Here is a 25384-nt window from a genome sequence, read left to right on the forward strand (position 1 = left end):
GCCCCTCAGGAGAGTAATGATAGCAACAGTTTGGAGCACAAGTGTTTCTCCTGCTTTGGGGGAAGACTTTCTTGGACATACCTTTCAGTAGCCTGCTTCATTCTTACCAATGTATGTAAAAGTTATTCAAATTCATTACTCAGCAAGGGAATATAATTAAACCAAAGTAAGATTCTCACCAAAATGGGTGAAATTTTTAAAAAGACACAATACGAAATGTTGGTGAGGTTACAGATTCTCAGAACTCTTATACACCGTAGGTGGGAATGTAAACTGTTTTATCTACTCTTGAGAACTAAAGTTGAATAAATCTATATACCCTGTTACCCAGCACTTTTACTCCTAATTATATACTCACAAGAAATGTGTGTTCCGTATGTACACCAAAAGACTCAAATAAGAAAGTTTATCTAGTATTATTTACACTGACCGTCAATTGGAAACAACACAAACGTCCATCAGTAGTTATATGGATAAAAAAATTGAAGTATATTCATATGCCAGGATACTATATATATAGCGTAGCAACAAATGAATGAGATAGAGTTTCACACAGCAGCATATTATGATTTCAGTGGTGTAAAATTAAAATATTCAAAAGTGATCTATAGTGTTAGAAGATACCTTTGGATGGGAGCATTGAGGTAGTGACTGGGAAGAGGCATGAGGGGAAGGAACTTAATGTGGCTACGGTTCAGTTCTTGGCCGGAGTGCTGGTTACTCAGTTGTTCCTGTGATGATAACTTCTTGAACTTTGTACTTAGGCTTTTGAAAATACATTATATTACAGTTTAAGTCACTTCAGTGAGATAAATATGGGTAGATTTTTTTTTGTCCTGAATTTTTCTAAAATATTAGGAAAATGGATTCAGTTAAGAACATACTTGCTACTTTTTGCATAGTACTGTGTTTTTCTCTAATGTATCTCCAAACGACCAGTGATAAAGAATGGAATATTTGACTTTTTAGTCAGAATTTATGGACTTGTAATCATTCATGCTTTAGTACCAGTATTATTACTTATTTTTAAATTCTTATTCATGCAGCAGGGAACTAACCCTAATCTGAATTAAGGAATGGATTAACCTAGTATGTATAGTGTTAGTAATGTATTGCTATATTTTGTAGTAAATAAGATAGGGCATATTTGTTATTTTGCTGTATTTTGTTAACTGTCATATATTTTTGTTGTTTTAATAAAAAATTTCTTTATATGCTTATAATTTTCTGTATGTTAAGTTATCATAACATCTGTATCTTACATATATCTTCTTTTGCGCATTTGGATAGCTAACATAAGAATGTTTTCCTTAAATCCAAATTTCCTTTTGTTTTTTTGGCCAGTCTCTAGCTAAACTTAAATTCTATGCACAGTTGGATATCCACATGTAAAAGAAAAAAGTTGAACCCCTGCCTCATACCATATACAAAATTTTACTAAAAATTGATCATTCACCTAAATATAAGAGGTATAAAACTAAAACTTTTAGGAAAAAATATAGGGGTAATTCTTCATGGTCTTGGGTTTGGCAGTGGGTTCTTAGCTATGACACCAAAAGCACAGAAACAAAAGAAAAATAGTTAAATTGGATTTTATTAAAAATTAAAAACTTTTGTACAGCAAAGGATATTATCAAGGAAGTAAAAAGACAAACTACAGAATGGGAGAAAATATTTACAAGCCCTATATCCAATATCTGAAGTGTGAAAAGGGTCCAGTATCTGGAATATATAAAGAACTATTATAGCTCACCAACAGAAAGATAAACAATCCAATCAAAAAATGTGCAAAGAACTGAAATAGAATTTTTCTAAATGTCTACCAAGCATATGGCAAGATGTTCATCATCAGTCATTAGAAATGCAAACCAGGACCACATTGAACTACCACTTCACACCCACTAGGATGTCTGTAATAATAATAAAAACTGAAAATAACAAGTATTGGCAAGGATGTGGAGAAATTGGACCCCTTGTGGCCCTGGTAGAGGAGGGAATGGGGAGTAGCTGATTAGTGGGAACAGAATTTTCTTTCGGGGTGATGAAAGGGTTTTGGAACTAGATAGAGGTGGTGGTTGCATAACATTGTGAATGTACTAAATGGCACTGAGTTGTTCACTTTAAAATGGTTAATTTTATGTTAGGTAAATGTAACCTCAATAAAAATAAATAAATCTAGTACTCAAACACATTGCCATCATATATTAGTTATATAATAAGTCAACATATAGTAGTAGTTGGTTTAGTTATGGATATACCTGGAATGGTGAATCTTATTTTTGTCACCTTTGATTTCCAGCAGTATTGAATGTGTTCTTTTGTTTTAGACTAACCTGTAGGAATTGAATTGATTTCAAGCTGTTATTTATTTATTTATTTGGCTGCGACTCACAGTATGCCGGATCTTAATTCCCAGACCAGGGATCGAACCCATGCCCTCTGCAGTGGAAAACAGAGTCCTAACCATTGGCCCACCAGGGAATTCCACAAGCTGTTATTTACATATCTGTTAAAGAAGTATATTCATTTAATCAGTGAACTTCTATTTATCATTTAACATTTTCCCTGATTTATCTAAAATATCTTTCTTTTAATATTTTCTAGAAATAAGTTTGGTTAACTGTTATAATTCTGATAATGATGGCTCTATCAGCTTATAGTTAGAATTGGGGAGTTGGCTTTCACTTCTGGTGGTGTAATTACATGATGTGCTTGTACAGTTTGAAGCCATATAGAGATGGATTTTTGTACCAAATGATGATGAGGGTTTAAAAGACTAAGCTATATTTTCAAATGATCCAAGGAAGCTGTACATAAATGATAAAACTGAAACAACAGCATTTTGTATTTTCATTGTTGTTAGATAAAATCAGATATTTTTAACAAGGGGCTTACCCCTGGCCTTCAGTGTTTTTTTGTTTTGTTTTGTTTTAAATTTGGCCTTTTATCCGTTTTGACTGCTGTTTGGTTTTTGCCAAGTACTTTCTTTTTTTAAAATTTATTTATTCATTTGGCTGCTGTTGGGTCTTGGTTGCTGCGCGCGGGCTTTCTCTAGTTGCAGCAAGCAGGGGCTACTCTTTGTTGGGCTTAGTTGCTCCTTGGCATGTGAGATCTTCCCAGACCAGAGCTCGAACCCGTGTCCCCTGCATTGGCAGGTGGATTCTTAACCACTATGCCACCAGGGAAGCCCCTGGCCTTCAGTGTTTGTTCAAGATTCATAATTACTGGTTTCTGATTGATAAGAAATCTCATGAAATTATTTGTGGTCCTGTGATAGACATTCTTTTCAAAGACCTAGTAAATCTTGAAAAGCACTCAGTATTGCTCTTGGGAGCTTTCTTATTTTTGCATATGTGCCTTATAATATATTTTTGCTGACTGCTGTATCATGAATATCTCATATGTGTGCACACGTGTCAAATTTAATACCCATTCTTAGTACCTGAAAGATCAGGAACTAAGTATGTCATTATGTATAGAACTATGCCTTTTTGGTGATAAAATTGTTTTTATTAACATGGCATGACATTGTCCTTAATCTTTTTTTCCCAGCATATTTTCTTATCTATTTCATAGAATTATTAAATGAAATGGTACTAATAAAATTCCTAATACAATGATAAGAGTTATAAATATAAGCCTGTAATTTTTTCATCTGTGACTAATCAATCTAGCCTCAGTTTCTCTTAAAAAATTTTTTTTGTCATCATGATTATTTTTAAATAAGTACATTAGATGGCACTAGAGTTCCTACTCATTTTTAGTTCTCTATACTTCAGTTTCAGAAAGTGATCTAGATATAAGTCTAGATAATATTGTTCTCTGCTTAGAGTAAAATCATACATGATTATATTTGAGTAGAATACCAGCCCTAAAAGCAAAGGGTGGTGGGAAGACAGTAAGAAGCAGGCATTATTTGTTGATCAGAAGCTTATTAGTGGTCCTCCTTCCCACCAAAGTAGAGTTTTTTTTAAAGGATAGTTAGGATTATTAAATTATAATTTTAAAACAGTGCACATATACACGAATAGTGTCTCTTTCTGTTTCACACCTTTCCAGCCTGACGTTAGCTTTAAGAAATAGGAAAACCTAAACAGTTCTGATTGTTAGTAACCTAGTAAATATTTTTAAATAATCAGATGAAAAGTCAGTGCTGGAACAGAAGCCTTCTAAACCAGCTGCTCCACAAGTCCCACCCAAGAAGCCTACTCCACCCACCAAAGCCAATAATTTACTGCGATCTCCTGGAACAGTGTACCCAAAGCGACCTGAAAAACCGGTTCCTCCACCACCTCCTGTAGCCAAGTAAGTTTTATCTAATTTGAAGTTAGTTTATTGATTTACCTGCCTTTGACATAATTGTCCCTACTGCCTTTCTAAATGTCAAAGTAATTTTTAAAGTATTTGCTTTTCATATTTTTTGTAGAGACTGTAATCTGTGTTAAATGTTAATCTTATATTCATGCTAGGTGAATATACTCATGTTAAGCTGTTTTACATTTCTTATTTTATTATGATTGGTCTTAGGGTAGAGGTTTATGTTTATGGAAATAATTTTATAGACAAGAAAGAAAATCAGTATTATCGTATAACATCTTTAGTGTCATTATTATTATTTTTAAAAATTATTTATTTATTTGGCTGTGCCAGGTCTTAGTTGCGGCATGTGGGATCTTTTAGTGGCGGCATGCAGGCTCTTAGTTGCAGCATGTGGGATCTAGCTCCCTGACCAGGGATCGAACCCGGGCCCCCTGCACTGGGAGTGTGGAGTCTTAACCACTGGACCACCAGGGAAGTCCCTCTTTAGTGTCATTAAATCACAGTGTTAAAAGATGGTCATGCTTTACATACAAATGATTTTTGCATGTGTTTGATTTTTCTCATTTTAGGATTAATGGAGACGTTTCTACCATTTTATCAAAATTTGAAACTGAGCCAGTATCAAAACCAAAGCTAGATTCTGAACAGTTACCACTTAGACCAAAATCAGTAGACCTAGATACATTTACAGTTAGAAGCTCTAAAGAAACAGGTAAGTTAACATGTGGAAAGGTGGTGCATAAAAAGAAGTTGCAAATGTAGTTTTCAGAAACTATTTAAAATAAGAAAGTTGTGTATGTAATTTGTGTGTGGATAGATACAGTGGAAATTTATTAAAATTTTTAAAAATCTCTGAAGTTGAAATAGAAAAATGAAACTGAAAGAATATAAATGGGCAAGGTATTTATGGTTCACATAAACTTTCTCACTGGTCAGAGAACTGAGATGGATATTAAAAGATCAGTCATTTATCATTCTATCCCTTTATAATGGAATGTCCATACCATCTAACTTAAGCAGATGTGAGTGACATAGACTTTCAGTGCCAACACTAGATTATATTTAAGAAGACTATTTTTATTTTCCCACTTAAATCTGAAGATACTTTTGTTTCCAATTCTGGAAAATAGGCTTTCTTATGACTCTCTCTCTCTATATATCTGTCTATCTCAGCAGGCTTTACTTCTTTAGCTAAATATTAATTCCTTAAGTTTTAGGACTGATTTTTCAGCCCATTAATCATCTTTGTCTCCTGGTTTTTTATACTTCTCAGTTGTAAAATGGAATACTTGAAACAGAAAAGTCTCTTTTTTTTTGCTTCAGAGAAGTCTTGATACAAGGTCTCACTGTTAAAGGCATTGCACCATCATTACTTTGTGGTAATGCTTATTTTATAGCACTTTGCATTCGTTTTTAGTTTTTTAACATTTTAAAAGCATTTTCTCATATATATTCTTATTTTAACACTGACTCTAAGAGGTAGATGCCATTTTCCCCTATTTTGCATCTAAACAAAGTAAGCTAAAGACACAGCAAGTGTTCAAGATCATGTAAACCAGAAGAGAACTCTTTAAATCCCCTTTATATAAAGTTCTCTGTGATTTTCTTTAAAAAAAAATTAATGTCAACGTACTTTTTAGCTTCAAGTTAACAGTTCTTTATATTTAAACTTGAAGGCCAGTTACACTAAGATTTTTTTTGTCACTCTATTGTAAAATGTGCTACGTATTACCTTTCAAATTTTTTAGGTGATTTTTTTCTTCGTTCTCTTTAGTTTGTCAGTACAAAAGCTCTAACCTAAGCATAGTCTCCTTCAGTTTTTTAATTGGAATGTCTTATAGATCTTTCATCATGTATTTGGAGCCTACCTGATCTGGATGAAGCCATAGTCATCAATAATTTCTGGAAATTGAGATGTTGATTGTATTTTAGAGACAGTCACTCAAATATATTCAGTATGTTTTTGGTGAAAATTGTTCTAATTTACTGTTAGTTAAATAAAAAACAAAAAAAAACTTCGTGTTTTTTTAAAATATCCTTTAATTTTTTTTAAATTGAGGTTGCTGGTAAAAAATGTAATTCTATTAGTTCTTACTGTTTTCTGTTTGATTTAAAATGTAGCTAGAAAGGTGTTTTCAAAAGTAATAGAGAAAAAAATTTAAGCACACACTTTTAACTCTGGATATCAAAAATCCATAGGTATTATCTTTTGAATTTCCACAATATTCTGCAGTCTTTATTTATCAGAAGTCTTAAATTTTGATGAGTCTCTGGGAGCTGAGAGGGTAATATTTAGAGCTTATTATTTTTTTTCTGTATTTTTTGTTACTTTGTATCATTCTTCAACATTTGCTTTATTTAGTTTTCTCAAAGTCATGGAAATTACCAAAATAATTTAAGTCAGTTAAAACAAATTTTCACTTTTTTTTCCAAACTTTATCTATATAGGATTACCAGCAAACTTTATTTCCTTTGGTACATTTCTAAATACCATGTAACAATGTCAGACTATTGGTGGTTGAAAAGTTCTTTTTCCTTTGTATTTTAGTCCCATTTCTTGTCTTATAGCCATAGCTATTATTTATTCTTCATTAAAAATGTGAGGCTTTGTGAAACAGAGTTTGAAAATTTCTAACTTCTAGTTTGCTTTTTTGTTTAAATAAATAAGGAAGTAATTTAGAGGTGCCGAGACACATACACGGTCAAAAAACTAACAGCTGATTCCAAGTTTCAGTCTTTATATCTTCCACGATCACACTGCCTTTGGTGTACTGCACTTACACCCTATAAAGTTCAGAAAATATAAATTTTGGAAATTGAGTTCATATTAAGTAGCAAATATTTACTGAGCAGCTGTGTATTTGCAGTAGTGTTTTGGGCACAAATAGTTCGCTAAGATAAAAGGCATAGCTGCTGATAGCAAGTAGCTTATGTCTCCAACCTCAACCTCAACTCCAACCTCAATTCCTTATTTCCTTTTTTTAAAATTAGAATATCATGTCCTTAGTACTTGTAGTATAAAAGTGTTTTACCTCTTCTTTGTTGGCACCTTATAAAAAAAACTGTGTTCTGTATTAGATACAGCCTCAAATTTGGCGTTAGATTGAGGCATGTTTTAATTTACATATATGGCCCAGTTTGAAGTTTTAAATTTTTTAAATGACATATGAAACTAGCCCTTTAACGTAAGTTTCAGAAAGTTTAAAACATACATGAAAATCTCCTTAGAGTTTAATTATTTTGTAAAAGAATAATTTGAGGTGAAATGATATAGTAGAATTTGCTGTTAAAAAAATGTGAGTTTTAAATTATTAGCTAATTGGTCATTGGCATGTTTTGCTTATTTTCTCACTTAACTAACAATTGAATGATCCATCATATCTATGATACCTATTAGAAAACCTAACATGGAAGTTGCTATAAAATGTAATTTCCCTTCTTCCCCTCCTCTACTGTTAATCACTTCTTAACTCTGTTTCTGCTCTTATCTATTAAGGATGTAAATTCCTTTCGTTACTCTCTGATATGATTGTATACAAACCCATATATAAACATATATATTCATGTGTATAAATACAGTCTTTTTTGTTCATAAAAAAACATTCCTAGAATACTCAATTTGTTTCATTTTTTTAAGATTTTTCATAAATATTCTCATATATGATACAAGATAGTACTACAAATTGCAGAGCTATCAGACCATGTTTTAATTTTTTTCTCTTTTTCCAACACTTCATCAAAAATTGGTTTAGGATAGTTTCATTGCTACTACAGGTTAATTGTAAAGTTCACATAGTCTAAGTATTTCTAAAATAGTAAATTTTCCAGGAAGTAAAATTGGTTTACAATTAGTTTTAAACTACAAGACAGAAAACTTAGTGGAAACATAGCTGTTTCATTAAGAAAGCACAGTTGATGAAGTATTCTTAGAGTGTAGTATCTTATCCTTTTTCATTATCTTTTGTGATAAATTCTTCTTGGATTAAAGGAAATTTTTAGAGATACATTATTTGATCTGAAAACCTTCATTGTTAAATAGGGCAACATTCTTTCTCTTCACTTCTATTTAATAATTGATCTATTTTGTTTGAATTAATTTCCCAATATTTATTCATTTATTTCTTCCAGAAAGAAATTATGGTGAGATTTTTTGAATACAATGTTTACCTGTTGAGTGGTAGACACTATAAAAAGCGAGCCTGTATCTAAACTAGTATTAAAACAAAACAAAATACCATACCCCAAAAGGTAGAATTTACCTGGGAAATAAGAGCAGTAATTAAAATTTTTATTTTCTAATAATAATTTCCTTGATAATATCATTATAGAGAGTATCACTTAAGGCACTACTGTATTTTTATAGTGGGGTATTTAAAAATAATATTTGGCATATTTTTTTTCCTATTATACCATACCAGAATTAAAATTGCCTCTTTTACTGTAACTACTATCATGTGCTGAGGACCAAAACTTTGACTAAAAGGTGGTTTAATTTCAGTTATAACTATATCAATGAGTTGTTACTATGTTGATTTATTACTCTGACCTCTAATTTTAGTACTAAAACATTCTTTTAGAAGTTGTCTTGGTGTTCAGTGAGTAATTTAAAGAAGACTTCTTTCTAGTTTAATGTATATTGAAATTAATACTAATAATTTTTCCTTTTGAAAGACAAAAGAATAAATCTAAAATCTAATACACATCTTAATGTAAGTTTAGATGAACTGCAATATCTGCTAAACATTAAAATGGTTCTATTCATTCTACAACTGTTCCTTTTTCCTGCTTTGTAAAATAATTTTTTTGGTTTAGTCTTTTTTCTAGACATTCCTATCCTTGACTTTTCTTTCCAGATTTTGTTTCCTAGCCTGTTTGCCATGTTTCCCTTCTTACGTGTCAGGAAATTATCCTACCTTTCTCCATTTTGGTAAGATGACAATTTATAAAAGAAATAAAAATAATATAGTCAATATGAATAGGTGGTGCACATTGATTTTTCTTTGTAATTTTACTAAAGTGTACGTGTTTGTCTGTCTATTCTAACCCTTTTGGTTTTCCATTTTAAAATAAAATGAAATTCATATTGGAAATTTTTTCTTGATAGTTTAAAATATTCTTTTGATACAAGGTTATTTTAGTTGACAACCATAAAAGTCAGGTTTTTTCTCCCAAAATTTTATATTTATTTTAATATTTTAAAATTCCATGTCTTAGGCAATGTGTAGACATGTAAATGGCTGGCAGAGTGACAATGTGATGGCAAGAGTTAAGTGATTGTCATGCCTTTTATGCCGTGTGTAAAATATAAATCCACTGATACCACTCGTAGGTAAATTTAAAAGCATTCAAGTATATCATGAGTCAGAAATGTGCACTATTTCATTTTACTAACCTAATGACTTAGTGGAGGACCTGAGAGAGTTTTAGAATAGTAAAATTACTTGTCTTGGTGTTGTGGCCCAAAACTGGACATACAGAAGACATTTTTACATGAGCATGGTGTATAATTTTGTAAATCTTCCTTTTATTTACCCTTTTAATTTATCTTCATCTCTTCCTTTGTTTTTGTTTGTTTCTTTTTCTTTTTAAAAGTTGCTTAAATATGCATTTGAAAATAATCTCCACAGGCCAAAATGGACTGTACTTCTCAAGGTTTTTTTTGTAGGTTGTCAATACATATTTATTGATGTAAAAAACAATTTTTAACCCTTCAAACTATAGCATATTTTTAACATCTTTTAAAATATTGTTTTCTTTTAAATATATGTTTAAGGCTCAAGGTCTTTCACATTATATAATGCATTCTCCATTAAAGCCACTGTGTTTCTTATTGTGGTTTGTTGTATATTATAATTATTTATAGACAATTATTGAACAACTCAACACAAAAATTAATCCAAGCCCATTAGATTGCCTGTTGTGGTATATTAGCCTAGTGACTAGATCCAAGATAGAACATACAAAGTAATCCCAGAATGTTAAGATGGAAAAGAATTAACAGAGGTCAACAAATACTTACAGTTGTTACAAAATGTATATTGCCAGTTAGTGGTAACCTCTTCCTGTTTTACCTTTGTGTCCTCCATCCCTTTAAAAAAAATTCTCTAAATAAATTACTTTGAATATGAAATTTGATGAGTAAGCTTTAAGGGCAGTAATGATAAGTATCTTTAGATTTCTTTTAAGAAATAACAATTCTCTGAGTTTGGACATCTAAATATTTGACAGAAAGCATTATAAACTTCCAAGCAATGGCAACGTGAAGAATGATTCCATACCTGGAAGACAAGGCAAAAGATACCTGCTGCCATAATGAGTGACGGCATATTGACTGTGATTAATAATCTTAGTTTGGAACCTGGGCCAAAGGAAAATTATAATGATAGTGGAAGTGCCAGGAATTAACCTTAGGGTTCTTATTACCACTTATAGATATCTGGGCTTCAAAATTAAAGACCAACTCCTTCAGCAAGGTTTTCTGGACCATCTAGAAAAAGGGAAGGTATTATATACTATTGTTTCAGAGATAGAAATTACCTAGATTTGTCCTTAAACTCAAGTTATTGGATCAAAGGTCAACCAGCCTTTGATGGTGGGGAAGCAAATGGATGATTTATGTAGCATTTTCCCTTGGTATCTGATTTGCCTTAGATTTATAACTATGGTCTGATTCCTACACATGATAATGTCTAAGCAGAAGTACAGTGAACTATAAACAGGTCGAGTCCCAGCTACAGTATACTATGCACATACATATATGAAGACACATTAAATTACACTTTCACTTTACATTAAGAAATGCAATTGGAAAGCAGCAGGGTCCCAGATAAAATTGAGTTTAAAAAATTTTAATATTAGGATATTACTTGAACTTTAAAACACATTTCATAAGTTAGTTTTTTGATATGTTATAATTAATTCTGAGTTGAAGAAGTAGATCATGTTTTTTTTTATAAGCAAGAACTTAAGATGACTGCTTTTTCATACTACTACAACTTGTGGTACAGATTTATATCTTGCAGTAAGAACTTTTGTTGAGGTCTAAGTCTCTGTTAAAAACATGAACTTTATATTGTTAATATATAAAATGTATCAGGTAAAGAGGATGTTAGTTTTTGAGGGTGAGTGTTGTTTTCCAAATGCATATGAAAAGCACAGGTCAACTTGTGAGTCTTGGTGGTGTTCTTTTTAATTTTATAGTTTGTTAAAAATCAGAGACGTTCTTTTTTGCCTTTTAAAATGTGCAGTTATCTCTTAATAGATATGTTTACTTTTCTTCTCCAGATCTTGTAAATTTTGATGACATAGCTTCATCAGAAAACTTGCTACATCTCACTGCAAATAGACCGAAGATGCCTGGAAGAAGATTGCCTGGCCGCTTCAATGGTGGACATTCTGTGAGTTACATTTAGTATTATGAAACACAGAGAATTTAGTAAATCCAGAGTCCTTCTGAAGATAAGAATGAGGGAGGATTTATAGCTCCACTGAAGTTTAAAAATCAGGAAGGTAACTATACTCAAGTGGCCAAGGGTTGTATTTAAGAGATATGGGGAAGAGACCTGTTCATTTCCACAGGACGTGGAATGGAAGGTTACAGAATCAGAAGCAGAGTTGTCCTAAGACCATAACCACAGAGCACAGTGTCGAGAGGGGACAGGGGACCTGTGCAATATACTTGTCCAAAAGCAGTAATTAGAATTGAGTTGTACATATTCACTTCAAGAAAGAATGAGAACATTTTTTTTCCCCCTGAAATAGTCAGTGTTTTTTTGTAGTACTAATCCTGGTCTCTAAATGTGCAACTTCTTTTTATGCTCTCAGTATATTGCCTGGGATACTGGTAGTACTTCAGTGTTAATACATTAGCTCTTAGTACTATTGTGCTTTTAAATTACCTAAGTAGGGAAAATTTTTGTTGCTAATAGGCAAGCTGTTTTTCTGCCCTCAAGATATGCAAGTGTGTTATTCAGCATGAAATTATGTAAAATCCTGTTAACAATAATGGAATATCTGGAACAGTATCTGCTGAAAACAGTGATAAAAGTTACTTACTTTATTATCTAGATGCTTACTGCCTTTTCTTTCTTTGGTGTTTTCTGTTTCTTGATTTAAAAAAAAAATCATTCAGCCAACTCAAAGCCCAGAAAAAATCCTGAAGTTACCAAAAGAAGATGATAGTGCCAACCTAAAGCCATCTGAATTTAAGAAGGATTCATGCTACTCTCCAAAGGTAAGGTGCATTTTGGTCTAAGATTTGTATAATTTGTAGCGTTCTTTGTGAACATCAAAATTGTGGAATTTAACATGTCCTTCAGGAAGAATTATTTCTTCTGCCAGGAAATAAAATAATTCCTACTAAAACTAAATAAAATTAAATAATTACTGTTAAACTTAAGTTACATTATTCTCTGTAGATCTTTTTTAGGAGAGTCACATTATTTTAAATGAGTAATACAAATGTTACATGTTTCATATTTTTTAAGGCATAGATCTATATATATTTGTTTCATTTCCCGTTAAACATGCACTCCTTAGGCAGAAGCCATCACTCTTTTACTCCTTATGTAACTTGGTGCTTGGCACCATAATAAGCACTGAATACACACTGGAATGAATGGTAGAATACATGGATTCTTCCGTCTATTACGTGGTGTTAAGAGTCTTTGCTAAGCCCTTGCCATTTTAATTTAAGATAGTATTACCACAACTGACACACATCTTATATTTGAGAAGATCATGCCTGTTCCTCAAATTCATTTCAAGGCATTTGACTGCTATTCATTTTATCAGATACACTTAATCTGAATTCTCTCAGCTGTTAGCAGTCTATTGAAATTTTACTTGCTGTTACCTAAGTGAAATGGTAAAAGAATGTCAGGCCATGGATCCATTTTAATGCCTCTTCTATGGACTTACTAAATCTTTCATAATCGCTTTTAATTGGAGCTCTCTGGATATCCTAAATAATAACTATTTAATATGAAGGATCAAAGCAGTACCTTAATAATGCTTTTATATTCTTGCTTCTAGATGTTCCACTAGGTAAACCATAAGATAAATCTAATGGATCTTCTTTTCTCTCTTTTTTTTTTTTTAAATAAAGCCCGTGACATTTCTCACAAAAACCCTTAGTAATTACAAGTTTATTCTTTGGTCGTTTAGTGGTTTTTCCATTTATGAACGTCAAACTGCTTTTTGGATTTTCAAGTTTTTTATTTATCTTGGAAGTATTACTTCAGTTATTTATCTCCTTGCAGTAAAAATCTTTTGAATTTATAATGTAATATTAAATGTAAATACAAATTTTCTGTTTATTATATGTTTTCAGCCGTCTGTTTACCTTTCAACACCTTCAAGTGCTTCTAAACCAAATACAGCTGCTTTTCTAACTCCATTAGAAATCAAAGCTAAGCTAGAAACAGAAAATTCTTTGGATGAACTTAAAGCTCAGATTGTTGAATTGCTGTGTGTTGTGGAAGCACTAAAAAAGGATCATGGGTAAGTAGCCCTTATTTTCTTCTTTGAGCACTACTTAACACATGTGTAAAGAATTCTTTCAAATTATATCAAGTAAAGAAGTAATCTGCCAAGTTTCTAGTATGAGCAAGTTTGTTTTCAAAGAAATTTTTATTGATAGTGTCTCTCTAGGCAAAAAAGCTTGAATTAGAAAACATAATAATTAGAAACTCTATTAATTCTAGTTATTCTAATTAGGAATTGGAAAGCTTGGATAAGCAAACCCAGCCCAATTATGAAAAAGGCAAACCAGGTAAATGAGAAAGTAGTAGCTCGATTATAGAATTGGTTCTAGTAGCTTGATTATAGAAAAATGGCTAATAGGCACACGAAAAGATGTTCAACATCATTAGTCATTAACACATGCAAATCAAAACCACAATGAAATACTACTTCGCACCCACTAGGATGGCTATAATAAAAAATATGAACAATACAAGTGTTGGCAAGGATGTGAGAAATTGGAACCCTTGTGCCTTGCTGGTGGGCATGTAAAATGGTACAGCTACTCTGGAAAACAGTCTGGCAGTTACTCCAAAAGTTAAATCTCATGTTCTCATATGACCCAGCAATTCCTCGCCAAGGTATAGTACTGCCCAAGAGAATTGAAAACAAATGTTCAAACAAAAACTTGTACACAGATGTTTATAGTATTATTCATAATAGCCAAAAAGTTCAAACAATCCAACTGTCCATCAACTGATGAATAGATAAACAAGATGTGGTACATCCATACAATGGAATGTTATTCAGCCGTAAAAAGAAATGAAATACTAATACATGTTATATCATAGATGAACCTTAAACACATAATTTGAGGCTAGAAATGTCAAAGATGGGTTAATTAGTCTTAAAAGTATTAGGAAAAGCCATTTTATTTTGGATCTGTGGTGTATCTATATATACATTTGGTTTTCTTCTCAGAGGACTTTGATCACTGTTTCTGCTGGGGTTGAGTTGGATATTTATAAAACAAATGGGTTGGGATAGGTGATTTGTAAGGCCTTTCTCTTAACTGAAAGTTTTTGATAATGGTATATGGTGAGGCATGCCTAAGTAAAAGTTAGGGACTTTTTAGAGCTAAAATAAATTTAAAAGATCACCTGCTATAGTCCCCTCCCTTCTTTTAAATGAAGAAATAAACGTTTAGAGAGGTAAAGGTTATTATGTAAGATCACACAGCTCTTAAGTGGTAGAGCTAGAACTCAAACTTGGATCTTCTATTGATTTAGAGATCTTTTCTTATAAACATTATTATGTGAATTTTAAAATGTGTTAGCATTTTAAACATACTTCCACAAAAGCCCAGTAGGTAAAATAGATCAAAGATCAGCTAATCTAACTAAACTGAGGGTGAGGGTTCAGGTGCTCCTCCCCTACTCCAGCTTCTTCTCTGGCCTCTAAGAGTATCTCATGGAATATGGAATCTGGTATAATACTCATCGCCAGAGACCGTGTTACCACTGATTTTGAATTCACTGTTTCTCCTCCAATTCTTTGTTGACATTGGATTATTTATTTAAAAAAATATTGAGATTAACAACATGATGTATTTATAGTTTGCAGAGCACTTCTACAAACATCTCTTAGATAGAAACATAAAGTTATCTTGAACGCCTACTTAGAAAACATATATTATACACATTTATATCATATAGAGAGAGGAAATTTGATACATGATATTTCTTGAATTCTTCAGTTTACCTTGGTTTAGGTTTGGCAAATTTATCCACAGTTTCTGCAGTAAGCACATTATAAACTATAAGTTCATTTATCTAGTAAATATTTATTGAGCACCTCTCAGGTACCAGTTAGAGAACAATCTGATTTGTTAATTTTGACATTTTGCATTTTTGATACCAAGTGTGCTATATTGAAAGAATAAATCCACATACAAATTGCCCATAGGTGCTCTTAAATAAGCTGTAGAATGAATAAAAATATTAATGACTTACATATATTATTTATCAGATATTTTAGAATTCTTTCCAAAGAGTATTTTAAAAGTCTTGAGTTCCTCTTAGAAAATGAAATGGAGGGGAAAATGACTATATAAAAATATACAAGGAACCTAGAAAAATGAAAACATGAGTTACAGAAGAGGGATTGTTGGCTGCAGTTTTTTGTTTATTGATTTGGATTTTAATGTAATAGTTAATTAAAAAAAAACAGAGAAGGGTATGTAAAGTCCAGGTTATTGTATTAAAAATTATAATTTGCCTTGCATTGTGACATATTTTCACATTCATTTTCCCAAATTATTTGGGCTGTGTGTCCTGCCTTGGAAATGAATGATAACTGAATATGGAAAATTACCTGTATTCACTTAAAAATTTCTTTATCTCAAGTTTGCCATGATTTTGCTGTGTTTTTTAACTGTTGTATTGAATCATTTCAACTAGAGAATTTGAATTTTTTCTCAGTCAATATGGCTGTTTCCTTTCAAAGTTTTCCCTATGTTCTGGGATATCAGGCAACAGATCCTATTAACCTTAGTCAAATGTATATTGTTTAATCGGAAGACTTAACAGTAATAAATACTTTGTTTTTAGGAAAGAACTGGAAAAACTACGAAAAGATTTGGAAGAAGAGAAGGCAATGAGAAGTAATCTAGAGGTAATTCATTTCTTCCAGCATTGAGATTGTAGTCAGCATAAACTAGACATGTTCTTTCCAACCCAACTGGGTGATTGGTTCCGCTACAAATTATGCTATCCTGCTTTAGTTGGACACTCCCTACAGCTTGGTTGCCATTTAATTAATCTCTTGTTGACTCCCTGCCACATTCCATTCATTCATTCGGCAAATGTTTTTTGAGCACTCACTCTCATAGACACGGGGCACAAGGTATATACACTCATGAATAAAGCAAACATGGTTCTTGCCTCTTAAAGGTGTCTAGTTTTAGATCTTTTGCACTCAACACTCCTTTCTTGAGCTATAGTTCTCTTTTCTTCACAGTTAAACTTTTTTTTCTTTTTTTTGCCTGGGGGCAGGGGTGGTGATGGTACTGGGATGGCTATAGATTTGCTGACTTTAATTTCTCACTGAATTGAGTTTACTTTGTAGCTAATGTCATCATCTTCACTCTCTGCTGATGACTGACAGTTTCAGAGTGAGGAAACTAGGGTTTGGAATGATTAAGTCAGCAGTGGAGCTAACATTTTTAATAGAAGCAGCCAGACTCCAGAACCTTTGCTCTTAGGGATTAAGTTACACCATTTGAACCAGGAAGTCACTTACCCTCGTTTAGCTTTAGTTGTTGAGATAATATGTGTGAAGGTATTTGGCAGATTATCAAAACTCCATTTTTACTCTTATATCTGACACATAACCTTTATTGGCACTCTCCTTTCTTTCCCTGAAAATACTCAATTTTCCCCTTTATTCAAAAAATAAAAAGCCCCCTTTTAGGTCTAGCTGCCCTCTTGATCTGTATTCTCTTTTCATTTGCAGTTCATTTGTTGCAGAAAAGAAAAGAAAAGAAAACAAACAAACAAAAAACAAGAAAAGCATACATTTACAGTCACTAATTCTTCACTTTTAGTTCAGTCCTGAACCCCTTGCATTTTGGGTTTACTGATGGCAACTCCTATGTCTCTTCGGTTTCTACAGCACTTCACATTTTTACCATCACCACCTTTTCAAAGTATGTCTTGGTGTATGTGACCCTGCATTCTTCTGTCTGACTTCTCCATCTCTCCTCACCTAAGTGAGGTGTTCCTTCAGTGTTGTGCTTAGGCCTCTTCTCTGTGCATTCACTCTTGGCTCACCTGTGTCCAGGAGTATCATAATTAGCTCTGGTGCATTTGCCATTGAAATCTAGTTCTTCTTTTCCCAGCTTCTGTCCTGAGTTTCCAGCTATTAGACTCCCTGGATGTTCCACTGTGAACTTAGACTTAGCATGTCCCCTGTCACACGTAGCACCTTCTTTTCAGATTCTGATTTTCTGTTTGTGTTGAAAGTTTGTTGCGCTTCTAGTCATGCAGATGTGGGACTTCCGTCTCTTCTAATTCCACTAACTTTTAGGCCTACTGGCTGTACTCCCTAACCATTTTCTCTTTATTCTCATTGTTTCTGTCCTTTTCTCATGCTCTCATCTTCTGTTTAGCTTGTTGTTTCTCTCATTCTTATCTTGTCTTCCCTTGCTCAGTACTTTCGAAAACTTTCTATTACTTGCTGAATGAAGTTCAAACTTCTTGACTTGGCAAATGGGGTCTCTTATGTCCTGGTCCTCGTTTATCTTTCTTTCCTCACTTACTAATCCTCAATTGTCCCTTACAGTTAATTTGTCTGAATTTTTACTCTTACTATATTTTCATGGATTTTCCTTTTGTCTCACTTATCATGCCCAAGTTCTGTAGATTCTCAAGGCCCTGCTCAATCACATTCACTGAGTTGGCCACCAGTCTTCTGATTAAAAGCAGTTTTTCTTATTTCAAATTCATGTTTAGTTTTGTAAGAGATGAATAAGTAATAATTTTCTGTCATATCACTATTCACATTATGTACTTATTTTGCCCATCTTCTATACTGTTGGAGGTGGGACCTTTTTCTGTTTCATCTTTGCCCATAGCTCCTAGCACAGTGCTATATACATATTAGATTGCTAACAAATTTTTGTCAAACTAATAAATGTTAGAAGATAGATATGAAAAATATATCTTCTAAATATATGTTAAATTCCCAGTGTGCAACATGGTAGAAATTGAAAAATTAAAAACAAATGTTTTTTGACTTTCATTCCTTATATTTTATACGTAACACATATTCATATATGAAAATAAAGGAATAAGGTTAGCAAGAGGAACTAATACAATACTAAATTTGTATATATGACTTAATTTGTCATAAAAATCATGGAAAGAGTCAAATGAATTTTTTTTTTTTGAAGAATTTCATTTGATTATATTTTCCCAGCAAAATCAGCTGTTACTTAGCCTCTCACTGACCTGTATTATAAATTTTTTTTTTTTGGTGGGAAAAGTTCAATACTTAATACACTTAATAAGGCATTAGAGTCTTAGGATCATATGTTTGAAAGAGAAATTATATTTCTCCCCAAATTAAAAGTAATACTTTGAACTGCTATAACATTGACATTATATAGTATTAAATTATACTGAGGAGTGGTACAGAGGACTAATGATGAACAATGAACATAAACATGCTAGAAGAGAAACTCCAGCAATGCAAGTATTTGCCAGATACCTAAATTTATGTGGCCAGCAGCAGTCTGTGAGGAGTATTACTGACTGCGTGCAGGGTTATTCTCCACCCTGACCCTCACCCCACCCTCACTCCCTCTTCTACCAATTTTTTTTTCTTTCTGTTTTCTATGCATCCTCACGCACTAAAATTCATGCAGTGGTTAATGTATCTTTGGAATAGAGATGATAATAGTGCATCAGGCTGAAGATTGAAGGTATTTTGTCTCAATCCAATGCTACTAACATGTTTGGCTAATAATCATATTAGTCAAAGAATAATATCAGGAAACATCCTGGAATTAGCAAACCATTCTTGAATGGTTAGGATCCCTTAGGAGATTGTGAGCTTATTGAAATTATACTTTTTGACTGTAGCAAAATGCTCATCATTTAGTAGTGATCTATTTGTCAGAAGTTAGCCATAACATGTATTATTTGTATGCATTGTTGGGGAGAGGGATGATGCTATCAGGAGAAGGTAAGGCCTAAATGTTTCTACATGTAATGCAAGGTCAGAGATGATCAAAATACCATGTAATTGGGAAGAGAGTACAAAAACTGCGGGCTTTAAAGCCTTAGACCTTACCAGTACAAGTTTGGCATGGAACCACTGGCATGGTGTTTAATCTCTTTGATCCTCAACTTAGTTATTCGTAATATGTCAAAGTTAAATAACTCTGTAGTTATTGTGAAAATTTAATGAATTTTTCTAATTTTCTTCTAACGTTTCTTAAATTGTGAACTTCTGTTAAGCGAAGAATGTCTTCTACCTAACAGTGGAACTATTTTTAACATATTGACTGCATTTTATATATATTCCTGGGCTTTAAAGGCAATTTAATCTAGAACGTACTGTTTACAGTTGAGAAAGTTGAGACCAAGTGAGGTTAAGTGGCTTACTGATATCACCTAAGCAGTAAGTGAAAAACAGAGAACTAAACTGGTCCTTTTAAAAAAAGCAACAACATTCTGTATTGCCCCCTTTGTTTAATTATAGGTACGGGTACGTTTCTTAGTTTGGTTTCAAGGATACTCTTGTTTTTTGTAGGGCTGATTTTCTTACAGATCTTTCAAATGCTCACGTTATTTAACATTGTTCTGGGTGAAACAACTGTAGCTGCTTTTTTGTTGTTGTCACCTGTCATTTAGGAACTTGCATTGTGACATTTTCATCTGTTGAACTTTTAAAATATTTATGACACCATTGGAAATTGGATTTTAGAATGGAAATCAAAATCTGGAGGCTTGAAATTATGATCAGCTCTTCATGACATAGGATAAAATAAATAAACTTTTCTAAAGTAAAGATATTTTATCTGTTGCCATTTAGGTGGAAATAGAGAAGCTGAAAAAAGCAATCATGTCTTCTTGAAGTGACGTGCACCCAGTGTTCTCAGTGTTCCAGGGATTCAGAAGCAACACTATGAACTTCAACTGACTTGTTACTTAAAAATAACAAATGCTGATGTCGTGATAAAGAAATATGCGTATATGAACTATTATATCTATAGAAAAATGTAGGGGGAGGGTGAATTTTTTTTATATATTTTGTTTTGCCAATATGAAAAAAAAGAGGCCTTATTTCTTATGTGCTGGGATTGCAAACTCTTTTGTTTAGTTTGCTTGAAAATACTACTGAATCTGTATAAAAAGGAAAGAAAATTCACAATAGTTTTTTTTATTGAAACTTGTAGTATTATTTTTAAAGAGATCTATACTATAAATATGGTGATATCTTTACGAATAATCTGTAAAATATACCATTTGAGAGGGACAGTTTAGCTTTATAGTAACTATAGTCACTACTTTTCCCATAAAACATAAGGGATATGAACTTTGTATATATATATTTTTTATGTTTAGCTTCTTACCCAGGATTACACTGTTGTGCCTGTTTGTTTGCAGTTTGTGATACTCTGGGTGATGAAATAGGAGTTTCCTAGCTACAAACCAGATTACTCACCCGTGCATATAGTAATAACTGTAATGAACTAATCAAAATAATTTCTTCAACTTTTGGAATATTTTTTTATTGCTTGCACTATAGGATTCATAAAGGAATTTAGTTAAAATGTATTGGATTGTTAAATATATTGGGGAAAATATGAGCTATATTTTAAATTCATTAGGTCTAAGGAACTAAAAATGTCAATTTAACCCTTAACTTGTTGTGCCTAGAAACTACAGCACATATAATATGCAAACACCAGCCTATTGCTGTACTTTTCTGTTTATTTTACAGGCTCAAATGTTACTCATTTCATAATCTTGTGATTTAATTCTTCATGCCCCTCCATTTGATTTTTAATAATGGTAATGTTAGAAAAACAAAACTCCAGAGCTTTCAGAACTTCAGTATGCAGTTTCATACTTTGACAAGTTATCATTATGTAAATACTCAGGTTTTACATTGTGTAATTTACCTACTAGACTAAACTAACTGGTGGAGATATTTGGGGCTGTCATTTAGGTAACCAGCTTTATAAAGTGTGTTTAGTAGGTCACAGAACGTAACATCACAGCTTATTTAAAACCAAATAGTTGGCCATATTCAAAATGCATTTTCACAAAGTGGGTGAATAGCAGTTTCTTCACGGTCACTTATGAACAATTGAACTTTTAAAAATGTTATCTACAGATAATATGTCTCAAAATATGTGGGTTTATATTGAAAGTAGAAAATTTGATCTTTTTTTGAAAAAAAATTAGATTTTAAGCTTTATTATAGCAAATGACTTTCAGATTTTGAGTACCATCTATCATGCTTCTATTTTGTGTTCTTTAAACCCCCAAAGCAATATTTTTCCTTTAAATTTTAGTTTTAAAATACTGAAATCTTGTGTTAATGAAATTCTGTCATATTGTTTCAAATAAAAGTGAAATAGAAAATAATAGAAACTCCAATACATAATTACTTAATGGTAAATTCACAACTTAAATTAGTGCTTTTGGGGAAATCTGTGCATTAAGTATGTACATTCTAACTTCTTAAAGTCCTTGGGCTCTCCTGATGAGGTCACTGCTGAACAAAATTGTTTATTCCTGTTCTAGTGTTTTTAAATGACTTGTCAAATGAATGATTTCTTTCTTCTTAAATAAATTAGGTCTTATTTTAACATGAAAGTCTTCAGGTAGATATAAAAACAATGTACCCTGGAAATCACCCTCCAGCTTTATGACTGGAAGATCTGATTAAGTGCTCCCTCCTCACCCTAGTAACGGGGTAGGGGAGTTACCAGCAGATTTCAGGCTGTTCTTAAAGTTTTTGTTGGTCATTTTCTCACCAGTGCATAAAATCAAGATGGTCATGAGTACTGAGAGACATTTAAAGTGTTTGCTTGTGTACTCCTCAGTCAGAATTGAAAAGTAGTTCAAGTACTGTGTCTCTATTTTCTTGCCCTTGACCAAATAGTAAAGAAAAGAAAACCAAAATCAAAGGGAAAAATGATTACTTTAGCAATTTACCAGTATTTGCTCTTGATATAGGAATTTTATTAATTCCTGTTTATAAAGTTCATATCATAAAATGCTATGTAATTATATAGCTTTTACTTGGGGGTAAATCTTTTTTTTTTTTTAGTGAATGAGTATAAATTACAGAGTAGAGGTGAACAGCATGGCATCTGTCATTGCCAAATTGGTAGTGAATGTTTGCTATTCTTTGAAAAACATAATATTACTAATTTTCCTAATTATATTTCAATATTAGGAGTATTGTGTGTGTGTGCGTGCGACCACCAAGCTTTGGTCATACTATAAAGCTGTTACCTCTTTACAAAATCTGAGTCTGAAGATAGGAAGAGAGAATGGGCCTGGTGTAACAGAGGATTCTCTTTTTATGCTTCTTACTGTGATCACAGAAAAAAATAAACCCAAGTGCTCTCTAGATGTGTTGGTAAACATTTTATGCTTGCATTTAAACTTGAAATGTATGAAAAGAATGAGACAATCAGTTCAAATCAGAAATGAGAAGTGTTAAAATTTAATGGCCTTGTTTTGCTGTAGCAATAAAATGACCAAGTGCAATGACTTGATTTAATAAAATCATCTTTTAAAAGTTGCTGCTATGAATATTTTTAGCCATAAAATTTTATCCTTGTTGTAGCCTGACTTGCCTTCAGTAACTGTTATGTAATGCAGTTGGTGTTGTGGTATTCTAACATTCCAAAAAAATAATAATATATATTTATGGAGAAACTCAAAACAGTATACTTCACTGACTTGTTTACAGGTGCTGTAAAGCGTGCTTCTCCCTCAAAAAGAAAATAAAGAATAGTATTGCCAGTTGTGTCAGTCTTTATTGGTTATTTTTCATTAACTTCAGCATATGCTGATTGTAGAGTATGATGAAAATTATTTTATATTACTTTGAGTTTTCCAAATAAAAGAAACAATGTAAATAGTAAAATAAAAGCATTCAAAGTTCTAGACCTATGTGACATTTACTGAAAACCTTTGTGAGTCTTTTCTTTCTACCTGGAACTGTGAGATGATAATTCCTACCTCACAGGATTATTGGGAGAATATGAAATGATTTATATAAAGTACCTTATCTTGCCATAGAGTAGATTTTTTTAAATGGAAGCTGCTGATTTACTCTTCTCAAAAGCACCTTGTGGTGATGGATATGATGTAAATTAGGCACATGAGATTAAGAGAAAAGGCATAGTATGTCCTCTCCCCTTGATTTTGAATACAGCATCCCTTTCTTTGGAGGAGATACTGCTTTCATTTGTATGATATTCGAAATGGAGCTGAGAGTACTTTGCCCAAATTAATTATTGACTCAGAGACTGAGATTTTAAACATTTGAAACAAAGAGCTAGTCTCAGCATGGGAGCTCTCCACAGTTACATTTTCCTGTCATCTGGAAAAAGCTGATTTGGAAGAACTAAATAGAGTATAAAGATATGGAGACAGAATTCAGAAGAATTTTAAGACTGATTACAGTCATTCCTGAAGCCCCACTACCCACCCATTGCTTGGTTCCTTAAGCATAAACTTGCACATAAACTTTTTGGTTTCTGAACTTGCGACTGGATGTCCTGGTAAATATAATACAAAAAACAAGATACAGTCATCCCCCCTTATCCACGGCAGGTACATTCCAAGACCGCCAGAGGATGCCCGGAACCGCAGACAGTACTGAACCTCACATAATACTATGTTTTCTCCTATACATACCTGTGATAAAGTTTATAAATAAGACACAGAGTTTAACAACTAATAATAAAATAGAACAATTATAACAATATACTCTAGTAAAAGTTATGTGAATGTGGTTTCTCTTAAAGTATTTTACAAATATAATGCCTTTTCCATCCTAACTGAGCACTTGCCACACACCGTGGCCCTAACTTTTGCAGCTTGAGGTGCGACAGCACAACTAGCCCAAATTTGTTTCCTTCCCAATTTCGTGGATAGAAGATTCTTGCCATAGGTCTTAGCAACCTCAGCATGTGATTTTTTTTTTTTTTCTTATTGTCGAGAGCTTTCACTTTTTCACTTAAAGGAAGCACTGTTTGTCATACCTGAATTGCCAACATCACTACTCTTGTGCTCTGGGACCATTATTAAGTAAAACAAGGGTTACTTAACACAAGCACTGTGATTCTGCTAGTCTCCTAAGTGACTAATGGGCGGGACACGCTGGACAAAGGGGTGATTCACGTCCAGAGCCGGACGGCGTGGGATCATCATGCTACTCCAAGCGGCGTGCACTTTAAAGGTTATGAGTTGTTTATTTCTGGAACATTTCATTTCATACTTATGGACTGCAATTGACTGCACGTAACTGGAACTGCAGAAAGCAAAACCGCGCATAAAGGGGCACCACTAGAGTCTGGAAGACATCAAGGCCCATGTACTCTTGCTGAGCACATACATGACTCCAGGCTTTCTAGAAATCGGGAAGATTTGAATCATGGAAAGGAATAAGACAGCACTATGAAGCAATATGGAAAATAAGTGTGGCAAGTCGTTTAAGTTAAAAAAAAAATGTAGTTTGAAAATTTCTACTTGCTTTTTATTGGCTTTTACAAACACTGGGCATAAATTAAGCCTTGCAGGCAAATGATGGTAAAGTTTTGGGTTGTAGAGTTTTAGTGTTTGAGGGACTTTAGAGATTGTCTAATGCCCGTGCAGATGGTTTTGTCTGAAGGAACAATTTTCAGATTTAGCCCCATTGTAGGAAGTAAAAGCTGAACTCACGTGGGTCTATTCGACTTGCCAATCAAGGTTCAAGAGACTAGACTGTGTTGGGGTGTGAAAATGTTTTTCTGAATCCTAGCAATTATTGCTTTTATTTTTACCACTAACACCTTTATTGTGAATAT

At 32.8% G+C, this 25384-nt stretch overlaps 1 protein-coding gene across 2 annotated transcripts in view; it reads left to right on the forward strand.

The window, feature by feature from the left end:
* Positions 1–24037, forward strand: part of CD2AP (CD2 associated protein) — a 102797-nt gene extending 78760 nt beyond the window's left edge. Inside the window, exons 12-18 of one of the 2 annotated variants that reach the window (XM_060307983.2) lie at positions 4140–4305; positions 9174–9247; positions 11605–11717; positions 12452–12553; positions 13652–13821; positions 16392–16455; positions 20380–24037. In XM_060307983.2, the coding sequence (XP_060163966.1) occupies positions 4140–4305; positions 9174–9247; positions 11605–11717; positions 12452–12553; positions 13652–13821; positions 16392–16455; positions 20380–20421 (731 nt within the window). In that variant the 3' untranslated portion in view covers positions 20422–24037. Of the gene's footprint in view, positions 1–4139; positions 4306–4889; positions 5033–9173; positions 9248–11604; positions 11718–12451; positions 12554–13651; positions 13822–16391; positions 16456–20379 lie in introns of both variants that reach the window. The other variant, XM_030870521.3, reaches the window with a different exon arrangement.
* The last annotated feature ends 1347 nt before the right edge of the window (positions 24038–25384 follow it).

This window comes from Globicephala melas, chromosome 11 (genome assembly GCF_963455315.2).
Source record: "Globicephala melas chromosome 11, mGloMel1.2, whole genome shotgun sequence".
Classification (NCBI taxonomy): Eukaryota; Metazoa; Chordata; class Mammalia; order Artiodactyla; family Delphinidae; genus Globicephala; species Globicephala melas.